This window comes from Bidens hawaiensis, unplaced genomic scaffold (genome assembly GCF_021521415.1).
Source record: "Bidens hawaiensis isolate Kalapana, Puna unplaced genomic scaffold, B.hawaiensis_p1.1 tig00029053_1, whole genome shotgun sequence".
In the NCBI taxonomy this organism is placed as follows: Eukaryota; Viridiplantae; Streptophyta; class Magnoliopsida; order Asterales; family Asteraceae; genus Bidens; species Bidens hawaiensis.
Genome location: NW_027494790.1, coordinates 73,938 through 97,209, shown reverse-complemented (window position 1 = coordinate 97,209; position 23,272 = coordinate 73,938). Strand labels below are relative to the sequence as shown.

Genomic DNA, 23,272 nt, shown 5'->3' with positions numbered 1-23,272 from the left:
GAATTAGCACTGTGTTTCAGTTAGTTTTCAGAGAGAAAAGAAAGTGGGAGGATTTATTTTAGAAGGAAAGGAAAATAGTGAAAATTGATGGCGGTGGATTTCTTTCCTAATCGGAGAGAATGGAAGGGAAAGGAAAAGAAAAAGGGTGATAATTACTATATTGCCCTCATCACATTTATATTAGGTCAGATGTTTTTGAACTTCTCCAACTAACCAGCCGTTGATCATCAGATTACTCCAAAGATAAGGAAGGAAAGGAGAGAAAAGGAAGTAGATGAGCATACGAAATACCTTCCCTCTACCTCAATTGCCCTTTATCATCTCCGATTGAGTCTATTATTCTTATATTCAATCCCCTAACTACCCGAGGTCAATTCGTTTTTCCTCTTATTATTCGTTTGTTCAAGCATACAAGATCATCAGTTATTTGATTTTGATTCCAATTGTTTGTAAGTTGTTGGTAGCAAAATAATGAACTGAGCATGTCTGTAAGTTGTTTGTAGCAGAATATTGATTCCAATTTTTTATTCCATTTGATTTTGGTTTCGATATTGTTCTCATTGTGGGGATGATATATGTTTTGATGTTGATTTTTTAGTTGAAGTTATGATGAATTTTATTATGATTTTCATGAAATCATGGTTCATGTTTGGCTCTTTAATGGAAATTGCTACTTTATATTTGGGATTTTCTTTTTGGACCTTCCTGCTTCCTATTTAGCAAATTCATAAATTTGTAAACAACTCGGTTGTTCTAAGTTTTGTTTGCTCGAGTTGGGCTTGTTAATTTTTTTGGTTTAAACGAGCAATGAACACTTGGAAGTAACATAAGGATATAATGGTAAAATTGCAACTTTCCTTTCTTTTCCTCCTAACTAGGGAACACATAAAATATAAGCTTTCATTTCCTTTCATTAAACTAGTGAACACAGAATAAAAACACATCTTTTCCTTTCCTTTCTCTTCTTTTTTCCTTTCTTATATTTTCTCTTCTTAAATGAAACTCTGTAACAGAGTGTAAGAGCGTTTTCGGTTCGGTTCTGGTACCCGTTTTTGTACACCTTTGTTTGTTTTCAAAAGAAAAAATTATGATTTGCTTCCATGTAAAATTTGGAAGGGCCATCCTTGGACCACTAATTCTTAAATCGTGCGTTTGACCCCTCGCAGTTTCCCGACGGGCTCAGTATAGCCCCTGCCGTTAGTTGACTATTATTTGACCGTTGATGAGCCGGGACAATATCGTCTTTTACCTCGTTATGCCTTGATGTACTTTTATATCTCTCGAATTAGGTTTTTACTTTGGTCATATCATAGTCTTCGGCCAAAAAAACCACATTGCCACCCCATAATTTGTTGAACGAAGCTTCAATCGTCAACCTGTCAACGGCCAGAAAGTTGTTCGCTAGTCACAATGGCGGCCGGTTCATTCAGTGAAAGGCCTGAAACTGAGTATTGCGACCCCGATGACTTGTTTGGTAAGTGATTACTATTTACTATGTTTGCAAAATCTTCAAATTGTTATTGTTATTGAGCGATGAATGGTTGTTACAAGTGATGATTTCACAATGTTCACTACAAAGCTTTTCCATGGAGGCGTGTTCTTAAATAAGCCCGAAAAAATATACGAGGGAGGTAAGATAAATTTTGTTGACTATGTTGAGGTCGAAAAATTTTGTAAAGGGATGTTGGAACAAATACTTGATAAGTTACAATACAAACATTCGTCTGTTTATTACTTTCATTACAAACATCCGTTTGTTTGTTTGGATTTGGGTTTAAAGCCGTTAGTTGAAGAATATCATTTTTTAGATGTTTGTGATATAGTTAGAGGTCGTAGTCACATTGTTGAAATTTTTGTAGAACATGGAAAAACCATTTGATACATGTTTCCGGGTATAAAGTGTTGATGAATTGAGTGATAGTGATGGTGGAGGTAGTGATGAGGAGGAGGTAGAAGTTGACATGAGATTGTATAAGGCTATTGTTGATTTTGATGTGGAGGAAGACACCGATAATAATTCTGATGGAAATCGTTTAAATCCATACATGGATGATTATGAGAGCTCAGATGATGAGAGTGTGAGTGTGTTAGATAGTGTGGTCAATGATGATTGTCCCTTTTATGTTGGCCAATTAATAGCGACAAAGGATGAGCTTAATGAGATGGTTAAGAGTTATGCTCTTCATGGTAGAAGAGATCTGTATATCAAGTAAAATGAACCAATGAGGTATAGGGTGATATGTTTGGGGGCAATCCAAATTTGGTTGCTGGTGAAGGGTCAAATGTGACAAGTGAGGAAAAGACCAAGGTAACAATAAGGAAAATGAAACCCACTTTCCATTGGACTATGCACATCTCAAGAGTAGGGATGTCCAAACTGCTCGCCGTTCGTTCGTCGTTCGCTCGAAAATTGCTCGTTCGATTTCGGCTCGGTTTGGAAGTGAGCCGTTCGGCTCGGTTCGGTTTAAAAACAATCCAAGCACGAGCAAAGCCTCGCTCGGTTTGGTTCGGTTCGTTTTGCTCGAATTATTTTTTATTTATTAGTTTTATATATAAACTTTATGTATTTTATAAGTATACTATTTTTTTAAGTTTTAAAAATTTCCCTCTTTTGTGTTGAATTCAAAGTTCAAATTTAAACCATAGCCGCTCGTTTTATATATGTTTTGTGTTAACTTTGAGTTTTATACATTTTAAAGGTGAAAGTTAGACAATTAGAGTTGAAAGTCTTGAATTAATGATATTTTGAAGTTTTAGAAATTTAAAGTTGGAAACTTTATACGAAATCAAGCAAAACCAAACCGAACCAAGCCGCTCGGTTTCAAAACCAAACCAAGGTCAAGCATAAAGATATCGCTCGTTTCTTTAAATTCAATCTGTTCGGTTCAGCTCGCTTTCAAACCAAACCAAATATGAGCATGCCCGCGTTCGGTTCGGTTCGTGAACAGCCCTACTCAAGAGCCTCCCTTGAAGAAAGTTGGTGTGTGAAGACCATTCCCAACCAACACGAGTGTCTAAAAAGTCTATTTATCGGTTTGTACACCATGTCAACAATTTCCAAAGAGATTGAATATGAGCTTGAAACAACACCGAACATAGCTTCCAAATCTTTGAAGACAAAAATCCACCAGAAGCATCAGATCTAGGTTTCAGAAGCCAAGGTATGAAGAGCTAAGACAGTAGCTAGGGAAAGGAAGGATGGTGACTACACCAGACAATACAGCAACCTCATATCGTATATTGATGATCTTCTAGAAGCAAACCATGGGAGTTCCATAAAATTGAATGTGGAACCATGTTCTAACCCTAGCAGTCCAACTAGGCAATTCAAAAGAATATATGTATGTTATGTTGCTTTGAGTAGAGGTTTTAAATTGCTTGGGAGAGAACTTATAGGGTTGGATGGATATTTCATGAAAGGGAAATATCATGATCAGATATTGACTGATGTTGGTACGGATGGTAATAATTGCTTGTACCCAGTTGCCTTTACAATAGTGGAAGTTGAATGCGCATAGTCATTGAGTTGGTTCTTAACGAACCTTGGAGATGATCTTGCCTTGCCTATTGATGCTAATTTCACCTTCATTAGTGACCGACAAAAGGTATGTCTCGATTTAAGTTTTGTTTAACATTATATGCAAACTCATAGTACATCCAAATGTTGTTTTGAAACTTGTAGGGACTCATTCAAGATGTTGAGAGAGTTTTCCCTAGGGTCGGGCATCGTTTTGTTGTAGGCACCACAGTTATCAAATGTGCTAGATGCACTCAAGGCGCTTAGGACTTTCCATCGGCCTAGGCGCAAGGCGCAAAAAAAAGCGAGGGCCCGAGAAAAAAAAAGCACAATGAAAAAATATTAAAATTTTATCATATATTCAAAAACTTGAATAACATGGTTCCAACACCAAAAATTATCCAATACCAAAAGCAAATTAAAGTTTATAAGCATCATAGCATACATAAATTACCGACTGACTGAAGTCATTTGCTACACATTTTAGGTTAAACTGGATTACTAATTAACCTAACCTAAACAAAATCAGATTTGTATTTGCCAAATCTGGAACAAATAATAATCAAAATTTAGTCATTCTAGATTAAAAATTTCACCTTTAATATTAGTTGTAAAGTTTCAATCATATAGAAGGAAACATAAATCATAAAATGGAAATTCAGCAAAGCAAATTAAAATAATTATTAAACAATAACAAAGTTCAATAAGCATTCAACATCTAGAATAGTCGATGGTTATATAGACAGATTGAACTAAATTATGTAAATTCGCCTTTTTGGGGTAATTTTTTTATGAATCAGTTAGTAAATAATAAAAAAAATTCATAAAAATAGCGCCTAGGCGCAGCGGGTGGACGATTTTAATAACTATGGTAGACACATCCATGAAAACATGAGGCAGACCTGGCGAGGTGATGTGTATAAAGGCTTGTTTTATAGGGAAGCATCCCTACTTCAACAATTCTACGGAGGAGATTAAGAAAATTAATCTTGATTTGTTTCTCTGGCTTAATGAAATCTCAGCTAAACATTGGTCAGTATCACATTTTTCAGGAAGGGCAAAGAGTGATATGTTACTGAACAACGTATGTGAATCTTTTAACAACCAACTGGTTGGAGCAAGGGACAAGCCTATCATAACATGTTTAGAGTATATCAAAGAGTATATGACAAAGAGGATTATGAATGTGAGGAAAATGAAAGCAACTGCCAAGGGCCCCTTAACACCATATGCAACCAAACAATGGGATGAAATACAAACAGAAGCAAGTAAATTGTCAGTTATGATGACAGACGAAGCTAATTACCAGGTAACATTATTGAAGATGACATTATTTGTGATAGTATGATATTATGAGCATCATTTGTTAATATGGTGATTATGTTGGAAGGTTATAAGTATGAGGAGCCAATGTGTTGTGAATGTGAATAAAAGGACTTGCACATGCAAAAGGTGGGACTTGACAGGTATGCCATGCAAACATGGGGTTGCTGCTCTATTTGACATGGTAGAAAATAACATCCATATTGGTCCACAGGAAAAGTTGGTTGATGAAGCATACTGGTTAGACACTTGGAAGAAAGTGTATATGCACCAAATCATGACAATCTCAGGGCCTTATATGTTGACCCGTTCAAAATGCCCAACAACATTAACTCCTCCTAAACATCATAATCATGTAAGTAGTAGTCTGTTATGTGCAACAGCTGTTAAACATCTAAGCAGTCAAACTTTATTTGTTTTGTTTTCACATAGATTGGGAGGCCAAAGAAGAACAGGAAGAAGGCACATGATGAGAAAAAAATAATGGCATCTAAGAAGAAGTGGAAGATGACAATAAAGGAGGTTCAACAAGTGTTTTCTACAGAAAGCAGACTAACTAGGGTGGGGTAAAGTGTGAAATGTAAAAACTGTGGAAATTATGGACACAACATCAGGACTTGCAGGCCACAACCAGTGCAGTCACAAGCTCCAGATCAGAAATCAAGTCTTCGCAGTGAGCTCCACAACCAAGTCAACCCTAATGAAGTCAACAAGGTGACCTGTTATAATGTGGATGTATTTGGTTTGTGGTAGATAATTTCAAAACAATTATGGTTTGTATGACACTTTAAACTTGTAGCTTCCAGGTTTCTTTTATGACATTTTTAACTAGAATGTTTGACAATTATGGTTTGTATGGCATATTGATTGTGTTGGTTTGACAAATGCTTTCAAGTCAAAAGAAACTTAAATCAAACACTACCAGCAACATCTCTTGCAGACACTTTTATTAGAACAACTGATTCAAAATAACACATTACACTACAACTAAAATGCAAACAATACTAGAAATCAAGTTCACTGCTACTTCCAATGACAAACATTATTTGACCAGTCAGAGTCCCACATGGGGTCGGCTTCATATGGATCATGATAGTAATATTCCCCGGCTCAATAGTATAGTCATAAACTGCTTTCAAAACCTCAGGGTCATAGCCATGGCCCTACTCCATTTCATGTTCTTCATTTGGTCTGAATATTTCATCTTCTTGCACTAAATAAGCCTGCAATTCATGTTCTTCCAATTGACCTATTTCCTTCTATTGAAATTGACATGATTCATTGTCAAATTTCCTTTCATCCTTCTCAAACTCATGCTTTCCCAAATTCACTTCGTCATTCTTAATTTCATCATCGTTGCAACATGACTGCTAATGTGCAAAATAAATCATGTAAATAGATGAAACAACAAGCTATAAATATTTAAAATAAAAGAGAATTACAAGTACAAACATTACACTATCCCATACTACAAATACAATCTACACAACTAATCAATAAACACAAACATACACAAAGAACAACAACCAACTAATTTCTAATAACATCTTCAAACTTGTTACTTTCTTTGGTTTTCATTCTTGCAAACTCATCTTTCTTAATCATCATATTCACCATAGCATGAATAACCTTTTCACAACCGGGATATGTGGGATTATCAGCCCATTTTAGCCATCCACAACTCCCCTTCTGTAATGAATATAACATATCAACAAAGAAACAACCTAAAATTGTACTAGTTATCTTCATATAACAAAGATGAATTTCACATAAACAACTACAAGAAGAATATCACATAAATATACAATTGCCCTAATGATCTCACCCTAATTATCTTAAGTTCTTAAGTAACAGAATCAAGTTTGATTAACACACAAGAACCCTAATTTGTGACTAGTTAAACACTTACCAAACACAAGAATTGTCGACCTGGGTTTGCTTCAGTCCTGGAGATTTGGTAACAAGTCCCTGCACCACACGAGCATCGCACCTCAGATTGATCGAACATTTGTGACTTGGATTGTGAGCCGGAAGAATATTGACTTAACTTGGATTGAGACATTGAGCTCCAACGTTGAAGAAATGTCTAGCTGATGAAGAGTATTGACTTGGATTTTGAGTCGGAAGAACGACGAAGGGTATTAATCTGACAGAGGAAGAGCCGGCTCACTTAGATGACGGTGTGGTATAAACAAAACCCAATTATTGAGGGCAGAAACATATTTTTTTCAATTATTAACGCGTCAAAGGATGGTCAACTAACGGCAGGGGCCATACTGAGCCCACCAGGAAACTATGAGGGGTCAAAGCGCGCAACTTAAGAATTAGTGGTCCAATGGTCTCTCGCCCAAATTTCACATGGGGGAAAACTATAATTTTTCCTTTTTAAGATGGAATATCTTCAACCTTTTTCACCCGTTGACTGACCCCATCTTACCCACCCCTTGCACGACCCCAGATCATCGAGCGCCTATCCCTAATACCTGCCTCTTTTTGGTTTGTTTGATTGCATAGCCAAGTTCATGGATGTTGGTTGTTGATTTGAATATAATAGACCAACCCCACCCGAACCTGTTCTCCAACTTTTGTAGGAAAACTCCATCATATATGTTCTCTAGAACAATAAGCGAAATTATTTAAAATACATAAAATATGATATATAACATACATATTATATTTGTGATAAATGTTTGAAATATCTAAAATTTATAGAGTTTTATGATAATATAAATCTCAAAGACAAGTTGAAGCTTCATATTGTATGAAATATAAATAATATTAACATACACATATTTGAAATTTCAAAGTTGAGTTCATTTTCTCATGTAATGAAGCTATATAGTGAATCATAACTAGACATGGGCCAAGAAAAAATAAAAACATAAAATGAAATTTTCCGGGTATATTTTGGTAACTTAGTTAAGTAGCACCAAAGAGCCATGAAACTGTTTTATCGATCCAACACTCAAATACATGTTTCAATGTTTCGAGTCTTCCCATTGGGATTGTTTGATTAGCCAAGTTCATGGATATTGGTTGTTGATTTGAATATAATAAACCAACCCCACCCGAACCTATTCTTCAATTACTGTAGGAAAACTCCATCATATATGTTCTCTAGAACAATAAGCCGAATTATTTGAAATATATAAAATATGATATATAACATACATATTTTATGATAAATGTTTGAAATATGAGTTTTATGATAATATAAATCTCAAAGACAAGTTGAAGCTTCATATTGTATGAAATATAACTAATATCAACAAAAACATATTTTAAATTTCAAAGTTGAGTTCATTTTCTCATGTAATGAAGCTATATAGTGACACATAACTAGACATGGGTCAGGGAAAAATAAAAACATAAAATGAAATTTTTCGGGTATATTTGGGTAACTTAGTTAAGTAGCACCAAATAGCCATGAAACTTTTTTTACCGATCCAACACTCGAATACATGTTTCAATGTTTCGGGTCTTCCCGTTGGGATTGGTTTTTATTTGTCATTAATAAAGGCAATTACTATGAGAGGATATGAATGAGAAATAAGAGGTTTATAAAATTTGGGGTAGAAAGGAGGGTGATGTCCGCTTGATAATGGGCAAGCAAGCCAACATGAAGGAGATAGGAGGGAAGCGTTCATAAATCTCAATGTCATTGGTGGAACTAAGGTAGGGTTTGGAGTCAGTTAACATTCTAGAGAAAATGAGGCATTTAACCAAACTTTTATTAATTTAAATCTCTAAGTTATGGCTTTTATGTAGTAATGAATGAACAAGAGGAAAAACGAATGACAAGTGAAGAGATTGCGGTCGAGGCAGTCAGAGCAAAAATATATTAAGAACACATTTGGTTATACCGTAATAACAATCACTTTAAACGCCATTAATGATTGTCGTGTTGGACCTAAGATATTTTTTTTTCAGTCGACATCATCATTAATAAGTATTTAGATTTCTATTAACTCGATTTATAATTTTCTTAGGTTTTGGGTCGAACCAGATCACCAAAATTAAGAAAATGCATTATATAATTAAGGTATGTTGGTTTTATTAATCCCGACTATTATCGTTTGTTCGTTGCCGGTCCCAACTAACAAATTGACTGCTGATGGTCTCATCCTTTAGCGTATTCTTTTCCCACAATCCGCGACTAACAAAATCCTAGTGCCGTCACTTATAGATCGCCGTAAAAATGTTTTAGGTAGGAAAAGACACATTTTTGCCAGAAAAATCAACCTAAAGACCACCACCACCACCAATTGACTCACCGCCAACCAGCCACCACCACTTGAGCACCAACAAATGATTCTAACGATGGTTCTAGGGTTTTTGTGACCTCAATAATTTAGCATTTTACTAGAAAAAGGTTCCTAAAGGTCCGATCAAATGTTACAAAGATGTTTAGGACGGAAATGTTGAGTTTCTGGAGAAAAAAAAGGGAGTTTCCGGCAAAAACGTTTTTCCATCGACTTGCAACTAACGGGATTCGAATTCTGTTGGTCGCGTATCGTGAAAACAAATATGATAAAAGATATGATCGTTATTAGCTAATTCAGCACCTATAATATAATACAGAGGTAATTTAAAATAAAAAATATTGCATTTCATGATTGTTATGTTATCTTTCATTTTTTGAAAACTATTGGTTAAATTTTCTTTCAAAACATTCGAATTAAATAATGTAACAAATGATTCGATTCTTCCTTTAATTGTAAGTACTAAGATATTAGCCCGTGTTATAAACGGGTGGAACATATTTCAAACGTTATATATATGTAGATATCATAAGAATTTTTTTACCGTGTTCTCTTCAAAACCACAAAATGTAGATAAAATATGTATAAATTGTGGAATGAGAAACTGTATAAATATACAAATAATTGAATTACTAAAATAATAGCCACACTAAAAAAGGGAAAACAAAATAAGTTATAAATAGTTAATTGTTGTCAAAATAAGTTTTTAAATCATTTGCAAGGAAATAGTTAGTTATGATTATAGGAAACATTAATTATTCCGGTTATGATTCTAGAAAACATTAATTAATGAATTATGTGGGAATTTTATATATGGAAACCAGATGATTTGGAAGCCTATGCGGACATGCTAGTTGAATGCCATATGAATATCTTGTATTGTTTTAATAGTATAGTAAGATTTTGACTAAATAGATTTGAATTCACAAGATTCACGTTAAAAAAAATTCAAAAATAATTGTCACGTTAAAACAATGAAAACTACAATAACCAATACTTCGATAGACCAACAAATAAGTTCAATATTTTTTTTCTCACTTTCCACAATCAATCTTGCAAGATCGGATATACAATTTATGTGATATAGTGGTAAGAAACTTGGGTTTTGAATGGAGACCCAAGTTCAAACTCTACTAACAACACTTTAAAGGAGGCATGGGTGGCTCAATGAAGAAAAACTAGGATCTTTGTGATATCCGGTTCGATCCTGAGGGCGTCTAGGTTTTACCACCAGTGGGCCTTCGACGGGTGGGTTTTTCCCATAAATGAATATAACTTGGAGGCGCTTAAGAGCTCCGTGCGACAAAGCTGGACCAGCTGGAGGTGGCCTTTGGCCATTAGGTTATCCCGTACAGAGTAGCTAGACAATTATATTTGTTGGTCCTTCAAAAAAAAGTTTAGTTAAGCTCATGCATAAGCTTGCATGTCTTAGCAATACAATCACTTGAAATTTTGAATACAATACATTATCGTTAAAATACACAAAAACTATCATACCGAGTCAAAGTCTGCACACACATAAGCAACTAAACTAAAGTGTTTGTTCACTAAAAACTAAAAGGATTCTCAAACCAATACCGAAAATCCCTATCTATCCCAAAACGTCAAAAAAGTCAGTACCTAATTGTAGACGTGCACAAATCGGGTTCACCTTGAAAACCCGAACCGGTTCGTAACCGATTTTTTTCAAACCGGGTAGAAAATGACACCGGTTCCAGTCATGAACCGGTTCGGTTCCCGACCCGAACCGATACCTAGAAATGCAAACTTTTAGGAACCGGGTAGGGTTGGAACCGGACCGGTTATTACGTAAAAACCGGTTCCACCGGTTTTTTTTTGAAATTCAAACAATATAGCCGTTAGAAACCGGTTCCAACGGCTATATAGCCGTTTTTGACCGTTGGAACCGGTTTTATTACTATATTTAGCCATTTTTCATCCTATAAATATCAATGTATTAGTGTGTACTTGTTAAACCACTTCCAAAACTATAAAACACACTCCAAAACACAATTAAGCTTAAACCGACAACAAATGGCAACTAATGACGACGTTGTTATGGTGATCGAAACAACAAGATGCCCCGATGTTTGGGTTCATTACGATTTGTGTCTAATGCCCGACTCACATGAGATGGCACGTTGCAAATATTGCTCGAAGTTTCTTAAAGCAAGGTCCAACTCGACATTACGAAAACATACGAATAAGTATTGTCGAGAGAAAAGAAGTTTGGATGCTAAAAAAGCGGAAGTGGGAGAATCGTCTGGCTCTGCAACCCAAAAATAAGTATTCCCGAATTAAAACGACGGACTTTGTTTTTTAAGTTTTAGTTGTTATGTTTAGTATCGTTTATGTTTTAATAATGTTTGTAATAGTTATTGTTTAAATAAATAAAATGTTCGTCGTTATTAAAAAAGTAACAAAAAATTAATCATGAGTAACAAAAGTAATTATAATTAAACAAATCAAAACTAAATATTAGTTGAACAAGTTACAAATAATTTTACTAAAACAAATAAAAAACACAAATTACAACTCTTCTTCGTCTTCATTCTCGTCTTCACCATCGTCTTCGTTATCGGAAGAAACCCCGTCCTCCGCCTCCTCATCATGAATATGACGCTCTATTGGTATTTCGTCTTCAAAGTTCGCCTTGTGTTGTACACGATCCATCGCATCCATATGGTCCTTTAGGCAAATGCAAACCTCTAGAGACTCGGGAGTTAATTTGTTCTTCGCATAGATAACACCCTCCCACTAAGAGAAAAAACCGATTCGGAAGCAACCGTTGAGGCTTGTACGGCAAGCAAATCACGAGCCATGGCGGATAGAATAGGAAATTCGTTTTGTTTACCTTTCCACCAAGCCAACAAATCAATATTGCGAATTTCGTCGACCGTTGCGCCCTCAACATAGTTTGCTCCACTATATCGACCAAGTTCGCTAGTTGGCGTGTTTCCTCTTTGCCTCTTAGATGCCGATTCACGAATCCCATTCATCAAGTTTATAAGTGGGTCATTGCACGGCCTACTAGTTGTTGTTTTTCACAAAAGACGATCTCGTGCTTGGACCATACATTTGAAAATAATGGTCATAAAGGTCTTGAAGGTTTTTGTTGAACTTTTCCTTCGCTTCCGTCGACTACTTCGGGTCGATCTCGTGCATACCTAAGTTGTCGAATATTTCCTCATTCGTTGTCTCAACCCCATTAACATTGGGTTTAATGCGGCGGCACAAGTAAAGACCGGCGGTATGTTTTCAAAATATTTTATGAACTTTTCCTTCATCACCGCAACAATATTCTTGAAGAGTTTATTCTTATCCGCAAAGCTTTTAAAAACACAAGACATATAGTACAATTCTTGCAAAACCCAACAACTAGTAGGGTAATAGACTCTCGATAATTTTGTTGTTGACTTTTTGAACACGTCAAGATCCTCCAACAAATAACCGACTTTGACCCAAACACTTTCCAGAAACATATCGGCCTCGCGTTCTTCAACAAGATTGTTAAGAAAAGCTTGTAAAGTTTGGCGTTGGGCAAAAGCACACTTTAGCATATGACAAGTTGAGTTCCAACGGGTTGGAACGTCCCAATTCGGCCCCAAATACTTTCTTTCAACCGACTTGCAATAGTTCTTATATTCAAGATGTCTTCTTTTACCACTTTTGAAGACATCTTGTAACATAAGTCTAAAGAATTTTAAATCGTCACAAATGTTTTCATTGTCAAGACCTTTTTGACAACCAAGTTGATGATATGTGCAACACATCGAACATGAAAAAAATCCCTGAAACAAGGTGGTGAATATTTAATGATAAATTTTTCGGCCGCCTTAGTATTGTTTGAAGCGTTGTCAAACGAAATCGAAAATATTTTATTTCTCAAGTTGTAAGTCGTTATAACTTCATCAAGTAATTCAAACAATTTTTTGGCGGTATGTGGGAACGGGAAGTTTTCAAAAGCGATGGTGCATTTCATCAATTGCCATGTCACCGGATCAACCCAATGAGCGGTGACACATATGTATGATTCGGGCAACCCATGTGGTGCCGACCAAACATCGGTAGTTAAACTAACCATGGCTTCTAAAGAATGAAAAGACTCGATTAACTCTTTTTTAGCACACTCTCACAACCTGATACAATGACGTCTTAAGGTAGTACGACTTACATGTGTGTATCGCGGTTGTAGAGTTTCTCGAATCAACGACGTCAAATCCGGGTCATCAAAGTGGTTAAACGACAAACCTCGTTGAATAGCGAACTTTGCCATTCTATCTTGAACTTGAGTCGTGTTGTAACGAAATAGTGTACCATCTTTACCCAAGTCAATTTGATCGGTCGCGCCAATCCCTTTCAACGCCTTGCAATATGACTTCTCGATGTACTTTCTCAAAGTAGAGTTGGAATCGTGCTTTAATAGTGAACCACATAGTTTGCAACGAGCCTTTTGATAACCTTCGTCATCCACAATCAAATCCCAATTCTTCCATATGTCTTCGTTGCGGTTATGGTTGACTACCGTAACAACCATTGGGTCCTCCGTAGCAGGAACGGGGGCAATAAAAACACTCTTCTTAGCCTTCTTGTTAGTTTTTTTGATGGGTGCCATAATAATATTTAGTTGGATGGTCGGGTAACCGAACGGGTTTGCTAAAGGAGTAGTATTTTAGTTTGTTTTTGAGTTTGGTGGTGAAACAAGTGGTGGAAAACAAGTTATATATAGGCTTCGGGCATCAAAAACCGGTTCCAACGGCTATATTACCGTTGGAACCGGTTACAACGGCTCTATTCTCTCTCAAAAACCGGTTCCAACGGCTATATTACCGTTGGAACCGGTTCCAACGGCTAGTCTGACCTGTGTTTGACTTTTCAAAAAAAACCCGCCGGAACCGGTTTTTTCGGGTAGGAACCGAACCGGTTACAATTAAGAACCGAGTAGGAACCGGGTTGGAACCGATAGGGACATACAAATAGGAGAACCGGGTACGATTTTCGGGTACAAAAATACCCAAACCGGGTATTGGGCCAACCGGGTAAGAACTGGAACCGGTTCTGGTTCGATTCCACCAGTTAGGTTCTGGAGCCGGTTTTTTGTGCACGTCTACCTAATTGGCACCCGATTCGGTATGATGTTATTGTGCACATTCAATGACGTTAAAAAAGTCGATCCCGGGCCACCTCTCTCTCTCTCTCTCTCTCTCTCCCACTATATTTTATGCACATTCAAACCATGAAAAAGGCATATTTAATCATAAGACCTAAAACACATACCAAAACCAAAATGCAAGTTTATACTTCAAATATATATTAACTTAAAAATCAAAATAAAATTACAGTCACTATCTCATCTATTTTCCCAAAACACTACAACACTTATTAATGAACAAATCAACTGTACATTGGAAGCTCTTTCTTCTGATCTTTCTGCAGAACCACCACTCTTTAGAACTTACAAAACATATCTCTCAAACAAGTATACATATATATAAGAGAAAGAAAACCTACTTGTTTGCTTTAAAGTTCAACTTCTTGGAGATCATCATTCGACGACTGTGCAAAATCCGTCTTGTTTGGCATAAACGTATTGTTGCCACCAGGATTCGCGCCTCCACTCCAAGATGACGTTCTTCGTGACATGGAATGATTAGTAACCGCTGATGTGGATGTTGATAAAGACGATGATGATGATGATCCCTCTTTTGGCATATCATTCATTGATGCAAACTTCTGTATGCTCATTGCTGATTGGCCGGTTGTAGAAGAAACCAAGGGAGGAGTTTGGTTATCAGGTGGATTATAAGCTGGCTGTTCGGGTGCTGCAGGGGCAGCGGTTGGAACAAAAAAGTTTGGGTTCGGGTTGGGTCGGTTGATGGTAGGAACGGCAGGTGATTGAAATAAGTTGGTCTGGTTTCCGCCGCCTTTGTTGAAAGTATCAACATACCTGTTATTAACAAGTGTATAAAAGATGATAAGTTCTAATACCAAAAACACGTTATTTTATCTAATAAATGAATAATAAAAACTTACCTTGCTCGAACACCTGTTCTTCCACGAGCAGAAAAATGATTTGTGGTGGGTGGAATCAGTGGGATTCCAGAAGTATTACTAGCGGGAGCTGAGCTGGCAAACTCAGAGCTCACAGATTCGGTTGCTAAAGCGGTCTTTAGGCTATAATCTGGTGATCCATTCTGGAAAGTTGCAATTGTAGGCAGTGGAGCAAGGGCGGCTTCCTCTGCTGGCGGGTCAACCCCTTCTTCCACCCATCTCTTAAGTTTCTCATCATAATAAAACTTATTAGTGTCGCCCAACTTTGCCTAGAAACAAAATGGGCCCATTTTGATTATGCTTTATTAAGAAAAGTTATAATTATTTTGTAATAATAAGAAATTGTACCTGTTTGTCCTGGCGAGACGGTAGAATCCTACCAACCGTTTTTTCATAAAGCATGGACCGAAAACCGAAGCCACGACGCCCTGAAGTCTTCCCAGATGATTTACTTTGTGAATCGGCAGAGTTTTCCTTCATTGTGTCATCCTGGTCCAACATCAATTTCTTTTTAAAAAAAAACAATCTTCTTATATTACCACATTTCATTATGATAAGTTTGCATTTTGAAAGTAACTATGTGATGTTGCATAATCAGAATGAAATAAAATGACAACCTGCATGGGAGAACGAACAAAAGCAGGTTCTGAAGCACTACGGTTATGAATCATATTTCTGTTGTTTCCATCTGCCTGATTGATTGGCTCCATAGATGCAGACGGCACTAAAGATGACATTGTCATTGCTGATTGACTGGTTAAAACCTTAGGACCCATATGTGGTTGTTGATGATAATCGTGTTGGGCAGTGCCGCCATATGTTGATGGAACAGGCGGCGGAAGGCCGCCAACAACACGATGGGCAGTGCTATCTATAAGGTTGAGCAATTTACCAACTATTTTACCAGGCGCCACTAAGTTTGCAGAAAACCCTCCCTGCAAAACAGGAAAATAAAGCATGAACACTAAAGTTTTTCTATGTATTTATTAAACTCTATGGAGACCGGTACCTGTTGGTGAGCTTTTATCCTTTCCTCTAAGGATATAACCAATTGTCTCCAGATTTCTACCTCGGGGATTCGTCCAGCTTTTAACGATTTGGTGACAGCTTGACAGTACCTGAATAAAAATGTGATATTGTTCGACCCATTATCAACCAAATGCAACCCAAATTGACATGTTTCCTTGTAAATGAGTTGAAAGTGCCACCTCTAGAGGCAAAAAAGGTTAATGAAATGAGGAAAGATTATACATACCTTAAAGAGTCTGACAATCTTCCTACTTCAGCCAACATGTGTGCATAATAAAGTTTATAAGGTTGAAATGGAAGCAAGGTGAACTGAGAGTTTCCAAGCATCTTTGAATATTCATACACCTCTGTTCTCTGTTTGCGTCCAAAATTATATAAGGTTTTGTTAGTTTAACAAACTATTCATGATATATCAAATTATGTTCTTAAAAACTTCAGAAGGCTGTGAATTAGGGAATGTTTGTAACGCGCTAATGCTAACAATTGGTAACAGATAAAACACAATTTTTTTCCTCTTTGCTGAAAAAATGATAACAGTCAACACGATCTTAATTTATATATAATAATCATTAGAAACCATTAACTGGTTGTTCCGTGTTTGATTCAAGTAAGAGGAAATGAGGCAAGACCTGAATAGCCTCAGGGGAGGCGTACGTACGGGGATGTTTCCAGTGATCTGCACCAATGAGACAGAGTCTAGCAGTGTCTGAATATGGTTCAAAGTTTGCTTCTGCAACTAAGTAGCAAATGTGGGCTGCAATAATCTGGATCACATTTTTAAGCCACTATGAGCCAAATCCAAATATTAAAGTCATGTAGGGTAATGTGTTCACGTATACTTACATTACTCCTTTCCTTCCACAAACAATCTCCAAGATGGATAAGCACCAGTTCATCATCTTTTGTTCTGTTGGCAGTGATTACTGCCAAATTATCCTCCCAGTCATCAAGCATCCCAATAGCACTAAGTTGACCCTAATGCAAAGAAATAACCAAGATTGCGTCAAGAGAAACAAATTTGAATAACTAGATAAAGTTGTGTTGACCCGCCAAAACTTTATTTCCATTTTCTATTTTTCTTTTAAAAGTTAATGACTGCATACTAATGAGCCACATTACCTGTGTAGGCTGTTGTTGGAACATATTTACAGCACCACCATTTGTTGTAGCTTCGGCTGCAAATACATCTGCCGGTTGACCAGCAATCAGCAGACATAATGTCCGCAACGGGGATCCTGATACAAACTGGCCAAGAGCCATTTTCTTAATCGTCTCTATATAAAACTGCAATAAAATTCGCATAGAGGAAGAAAATTAGAATTTGATGAAAAGAAAATATAGTCTCTCAAGAAAAGTTAATCAGGCTGAAAGGACCAGGGGAAATGATACGTGGCATAAACAGTGGGTCAATTAAGTCAGGTAACGGACCAAAATGAATCTGGTCGGTTTGAGCCAACCAAAAAACACTTTTTTGTCTTTCTTTTCTTTCTTTCCTTGAAGTTAAAAAATATAATGTCTTTGGTGTAACTGAAAACCTAAACTAATACTTAGATAAGAAAATATTCTGATTTAAAAACGGCATTTAGAAGGTTTTGTGCATTTTGAATATACTTTTTTTGTGACGCTCAAAACTTGCAGCATGAGTTATCTTTTAAAACTCCACCAAATTGATCCATTAGTGGCAAAATAAAACCCAAAATAACCTGATTACCGGTTAATGTGGTCAGAAACAACAACCCTAAGACTGGAACAATGAAGGGATGCATATGTGTAGAGAGAGAGAGAAACCTGATCACCAAGTTGTGCTGCAAGAACAAGTGCGGGCCCCCACAAGTGGCCCTCTTGTGCACGAAGAAGAGCCTCTTTCTTTCTACCAGAAACAAGCAGAGTTTGGACTTCCGCAGCAGTTTCCTAAATCATAACACATACATTATACATAGGCATTCTAACAAAAAGCAATTTCATTATGGGCGGGACAATTAGGATGCATCTCTTCTAGGAGGAGAAATAGAGGACAATCAATACCCGAGTTTGTATTTCTGAAGGTACATGTTGCAAGCAATGAGAAAAAGCACCATGATTGTTGTATTCCGCACCGCCCTTCACAGATGCAAATAGCCTAGCAACAGCTACTTCTGGAGCATCATTTTCCTAGTTGAAGAATCAAAAGGCCATATATATAAGTTCAAACTCTTAACAAATAAGTTGTTAACAATTTATATGTAGCATGCAACAAAGCAACGTCATCATCATATAACTAGGTAACTTAACTAAAGTCGATCTGATCAGTATATACGGAAGTGACAATATCGACCCATTTTATGAAGAAAAAAAGTTTTATTCTTACCTTTAAGCTAGTGTCTGAACCCAAAGGAGATCTCAATTTCCCGTAATGCTGTAAGGCTATTTTCAGCAACGAAAAGAGCAATCTTAGAGCTTCACCCTTGTTATAATCTACATCAGAAGTTTGAGAGTGTGCAATTCTATCATCAATCCATTTGTTCAACTCTTTACTCCCAGCATTTCCACCAGAAAGTGGGCCGGGACACGGTTGCTGACAGAGATTGTGAAAATAGTCATGTACATCTGCGCCTCCAGTAGCAACTTCTGCCAAGTTAAGAACAGACATTGACCCTGAACTCGAACCCTTCAATGAGAAACACACAAAAACTGTGAATAAAGTTTAAAAAATCTTATTATAATATATGAATTGTTTGACTTCTGGTTAAGGTGAACTCTAGATTTTTGTTTCCCGCTTCTCTCCTACTAAATAATTAAATATCTAAAATTTATTCTAATGTTTTGTTAAAACTTACAAAACCATAAGAAAATTTTGAACTACATCTTATCTCAAAATATAATTTTTTAATTCTTAAATCTTCATTATTTGTTATTTATAATTCTTAAATCTTCATTATTTCTTATCTCATCAATGTGTGATGACATCCAACATATAATTTTTGGTTTACAACATTGATGACATCCAACATATAAATTTTTTTCTACAACCTGTGTAATACATGGGTTTCTAACCTAGTAGGCAAATATAGGTGGACCCAAACAAAATAATTACTTCTACTCTATTTTATATCTTAAAAAAGCTATTTTTTAATATCACCTGTTTGACCTGTTAGTGGTAAAACATAACCTGAAGCAACCAATTCATATGTAAATGGATGCAAATAATGATAACCTTAAAAATATGCCGTTATATGATTAACAATGATGATGGTTAAGGGCTAACCTGTCCTCCAAAGGATGCATTTACGAGAGAGGTGCTATCTTTCATCACAATCAGTTTCCCACCAAAACCAAAAGTAACCAATGCATGAGGAGGACGGCCGGCAGATGACCTTCCTGTACTAGAACCATAAGACGCTTGACGACCGCTCTGAACCGGTTGCTGCAAATAGCTTAACTGGTTCTGGTTTCCATACGCCTTTTGGACATTCACGGTCTCACCTTGCTCCAAAGGCTGACTGAATGGAACAGTCGATTGAGGCCAAGAAACTGCAGGGAACCCGTTATCAACCTGGGTGGTGGCGGTTGTTCCTGTATTATTATCTACATGGAAATTGCTGCCATAATGATTACCTATTTGTTGGTTGTTTCTAAAGTCGTCCACTGGGGCGCTATTGGCAGCATAATTAGGTTGCCACATGGTTGAACCATTCCAATTATAATCTTGTTCTTGCCCAGTATATGTTTTCTGATCATTTTCATAATACGTATTACTTGAACCAAACCCATTCTGGTTGACAGGGTCCTGAGCTACAGCGGTTGATTGTGAATTGTAATCATCCAAAGAATGCCATTCTTGGACATTCATATCATAATACCAACCAGGATACTGAGGATCAAAAACCATATGAGACGGATACACTTTGTTATTATTATTATCTTCTAAATTATTCTGGCCAGGTTGAGTAACCGAATCCCAACTTGTAACACTTTCCGTTGCACCCTTCTCTGCTACAGTTCCCACAACAGATTGGGCAGATTGCTGCAAGTAAGAAACCTCTGATTTCTGATCAGTGGCATTCCATTCAGACGCGGAAGCTACGTTATTTGCACCTTCTGCATGTGATGTCGCATTATAAGTTTCATCCACTTGATACCATTGTCCAGTATTGGCATCATACCTCCATCCAGGATAAAGATTCTCCCAGGATTGACTAGCATTAGGATGTTGACCGTCCACTGATTGCTCCCCCGTGGTCTGATCCGATTGAAACTGATGCACGGAATTATTCACTACACCGTTCGATTGACTACTAACGGAACCATCATCGTCAAGTAAACCATTTCCAAATTCATCAAAGAAAGCAGCATCGGCTCCAAAGGAACTCCATTGCACCTCTTTGACACCAGCAGTGGCTCCCGATTCACGAACCTGATCATCACTTTGGACCACCGGTTTGTCCAAGTGAAGGGTACCATTTCCAAATTCTTCATTATTAACAGTATCCAGCGCCGAGTCTACTAGGCGACTTTGATCTAGAGATTCTTCATTTAGAAGATTATCGTTTTCCGGTTTAATATCTTCTTCCCCCAAATCTTCATTAGCATCTTCGGAATCATCAAGCATCGAAGATAATGCAACCGGCTTATAATCGTCATCATCATCAACTAACTTATCAAAGAAATCTTCATCGGTTTCATCCACCATAAACGGAGAGGAATTAGCAGCAGCAGCAGACATCTATAATAATAATAATACCCCCCAGATCCACGATTCAAACTCCTAAAATCTTGAATTGATTAAGACCCAGATGCGATTTGAAATTAGGTTTTAGCAAGATTGAAGCTTTCAAGTGATCGGTTACTTGAAAAGGGGGAAATTGCACCAGGCAGAGGAGAATCGAAACCCTTGATTTATTATTTTTATTTTTATTTATATTTATATTTGACTCTCATCAATCACACTGTGGATTTGATGTTATGTAAATAGTCCCTCGTATTAGTCATAGTCCACAGTTTAGTCCACATTATTTTCTATATATGGGGTGGGGGCACTATTAAATTTTCAACTAGGTAGTAAAACCTCCATACATGTAAAAGCTATAATCAAAGCGACACGAATCAGATTCGTTACGATACCAAAATGAAGCCCAAAAAAATTAAACTAGTATACGTACAGAATAGTAGCGACACTCGTATAGGGCATAATAAAAAAGTACATAGTTAAAACGACGTTTATTCGAATCGGTAAAACCCGACCTTTGGTAAAACGACGTTTATTCGAGGCGGTTTTCTGTATTTATCCTTATGTTTAACCCTTGTATCTTTAAAAAAAAACCTTCTTTTATACACACACACACATATATATTAGGGGTGTTCACGGTTCAGTTCAAAACCGTGAAACCGGTCATTGGTTCGGTTTCACGGTTAGTTTTTTCTTCAAGTTTTGGTCGGTCGGTTTCAATTATTTCAAACCATAGTGAACGGTTTGGTTTACAGTTTATATCAAAAACCAACCGCACAAAATCGAACCAGACCGTATAATTAATTTAAATAGTTTTTAATTTTGTAGATATTTTATATTATATATATATATATATATATATATCTCAATATTTATGTTGAATATGAACCGGTAGTGCAAATGTATATATAATAGGCATATTAAACTATTAACTAACACTAATTGAAAAATGGTTGAGCCCAGATTCCAAATGCTGTTTAAGTTGCAATGAATCAGCCTTTAAGTTTTATATTATGATCATACTAGATAAGGATGAGATACCAACCACCAAACATAAAATAAACATTTAAGCACATAGAGCATGCAATAATCACACATAAACATATAATGAATTTTGTTTTGAATATATGTTGTAATAAAACATGAATAAAAGTAAATATGGTATACATGCTACCCCAAAATATAAAAGATGGAAAAAAAATGGTATGTAAACTCACCTTAAAGAGTAGAATAAGTGATGAGACAGTTGTAAACTTAGGATAAAAGCGGTCGAGCTCCTCGGGATACGAAAACAAACTCTCTTAATTATTAACGATAATATTAATTAATTTTAACGAAATAATAACAACACTTACGACAGATTTAGGATTCGGTCGGGTTTTAAGTAAAATTGTAATAAAGTACTATTAGTTTAACTATCATTATTGTTATGACTATTGTTATGATTATTATTATTGAATAACTTTTATGTTTGATTTGTCAATACATGAAAATAAACATATAAGATACTACTATAACAACGAGAATGTTATACGAACATTTATTATTAATATACATGCCTATATAATATATATGTATGTGTGTTTGTGTGTGTATATATGTGTGTGTGTTTTTATAAAATAAGGTTTTTAAATATATAAGGTTTAAACATAAGGATAAATAGACAAAACCGAGGTCCGGCTTAAAAAAATAATACTTAACATAACGTTATATATGTAGTAATATTAAATATTTATTAAAAAGAACTTAAAATATAAATAAAAAACGGGTATGGGGGACTCGAAACCGCGACCCAGGCCGGTTCAAGTGACTAATACTCATGCACCTACCACTAGGGCTGGTGCCTAACTCGCTTATAATACGAAACCACTTAAATATAACTAGAACCCGTCGATCTTCCCTAACCCAAACAACCCTAAAATCGGGTTTTGTTCCAATTGGTCAAGGTTAAACGATATTGATTAAAATTGGTTTGGGGTTATGATTACCAGTAAAAAAATGAACTCAATGCATAATTTAATTACTGTTTTGGATGCCGGATTAAGGGAGAACGGGGTCTAGGGCTTGCGGTTTTAATTCGATCTTGAAACAGGTCTTGACGACTTGTTATGTTGCAATTAGGTTAGGGCTTATAGTCGTGATGGTGTAAGGAGTGTGTGGACGAGTTTAGTTGAATTGAAATAGTGTATTTATAGTGTTACAAGGCCTGATTAGCCGTGGTTCGAATTTGGGTGAATTAGCTGTCAATTCGAAATCAATTTCAACAAATAGGGTGTCGGTGAACGCATTGTTAGTTGGCAAAAGATCTGGTATGATCAATTCTGTTGATTATGCCAAAAATTATGGAACAAGAAAAGGGGGTGTCTACGCCCGACGGGTTTGGGG

General features: G+C 36.4%; 1 protein-coding gene across 2 annotated transcripts; it reads right to left on the bottom strand.

The window, feature by feature from the left end:
• Positions 1-14,367: 14,367 nt before the first annotated feature.
• LOC143578182 (protein transport protein SEC16B homolog) lies at positions 14,368-21,040 on the bottom strand. Of its 2 annotated transcripts, XM_077061846.1 has the most exons (14): positions 19,427-21,040; positions 18,530-18,829; positions 18,208-18,333; positions 17,971-18,093; positions 17,302-17,466; positions 17,026-17,157; positions 16,812-16,946; positions 16,409-16,536; positions 16,163-16,271; positions 15,771-16,088; positions 15,502-15,642; positions 15,136-15,422; positions 14,614-15,049; positions 14,368-14,532 (listed from the first exon to the last, which is right to left on the bottom strand). In XM_077061846.1, exons 1-13 carry the CDS (start codon positions 20,882-20,884, stop codon positions 14,623-14,625), a joined length of 3,849 nt encoding a protein of 1,282 aa, XP_076917961.1. In that variant the 5' UTR covers positions 20,885-21,040; the 3' UTR covers positions 14,368-14,532; positions 14,614-14,622. The 2 variants fall into 2 exon arrangements, with proteins under 2 accessions (XP_076917961.1, XP_076917960.1); XM_077061845.1 differs by having other exon boundaries at positions 14,375-15,049.
• Between the last annotated feature and the right edge of the window lie 2,232 nt (positions 21,041-23,272).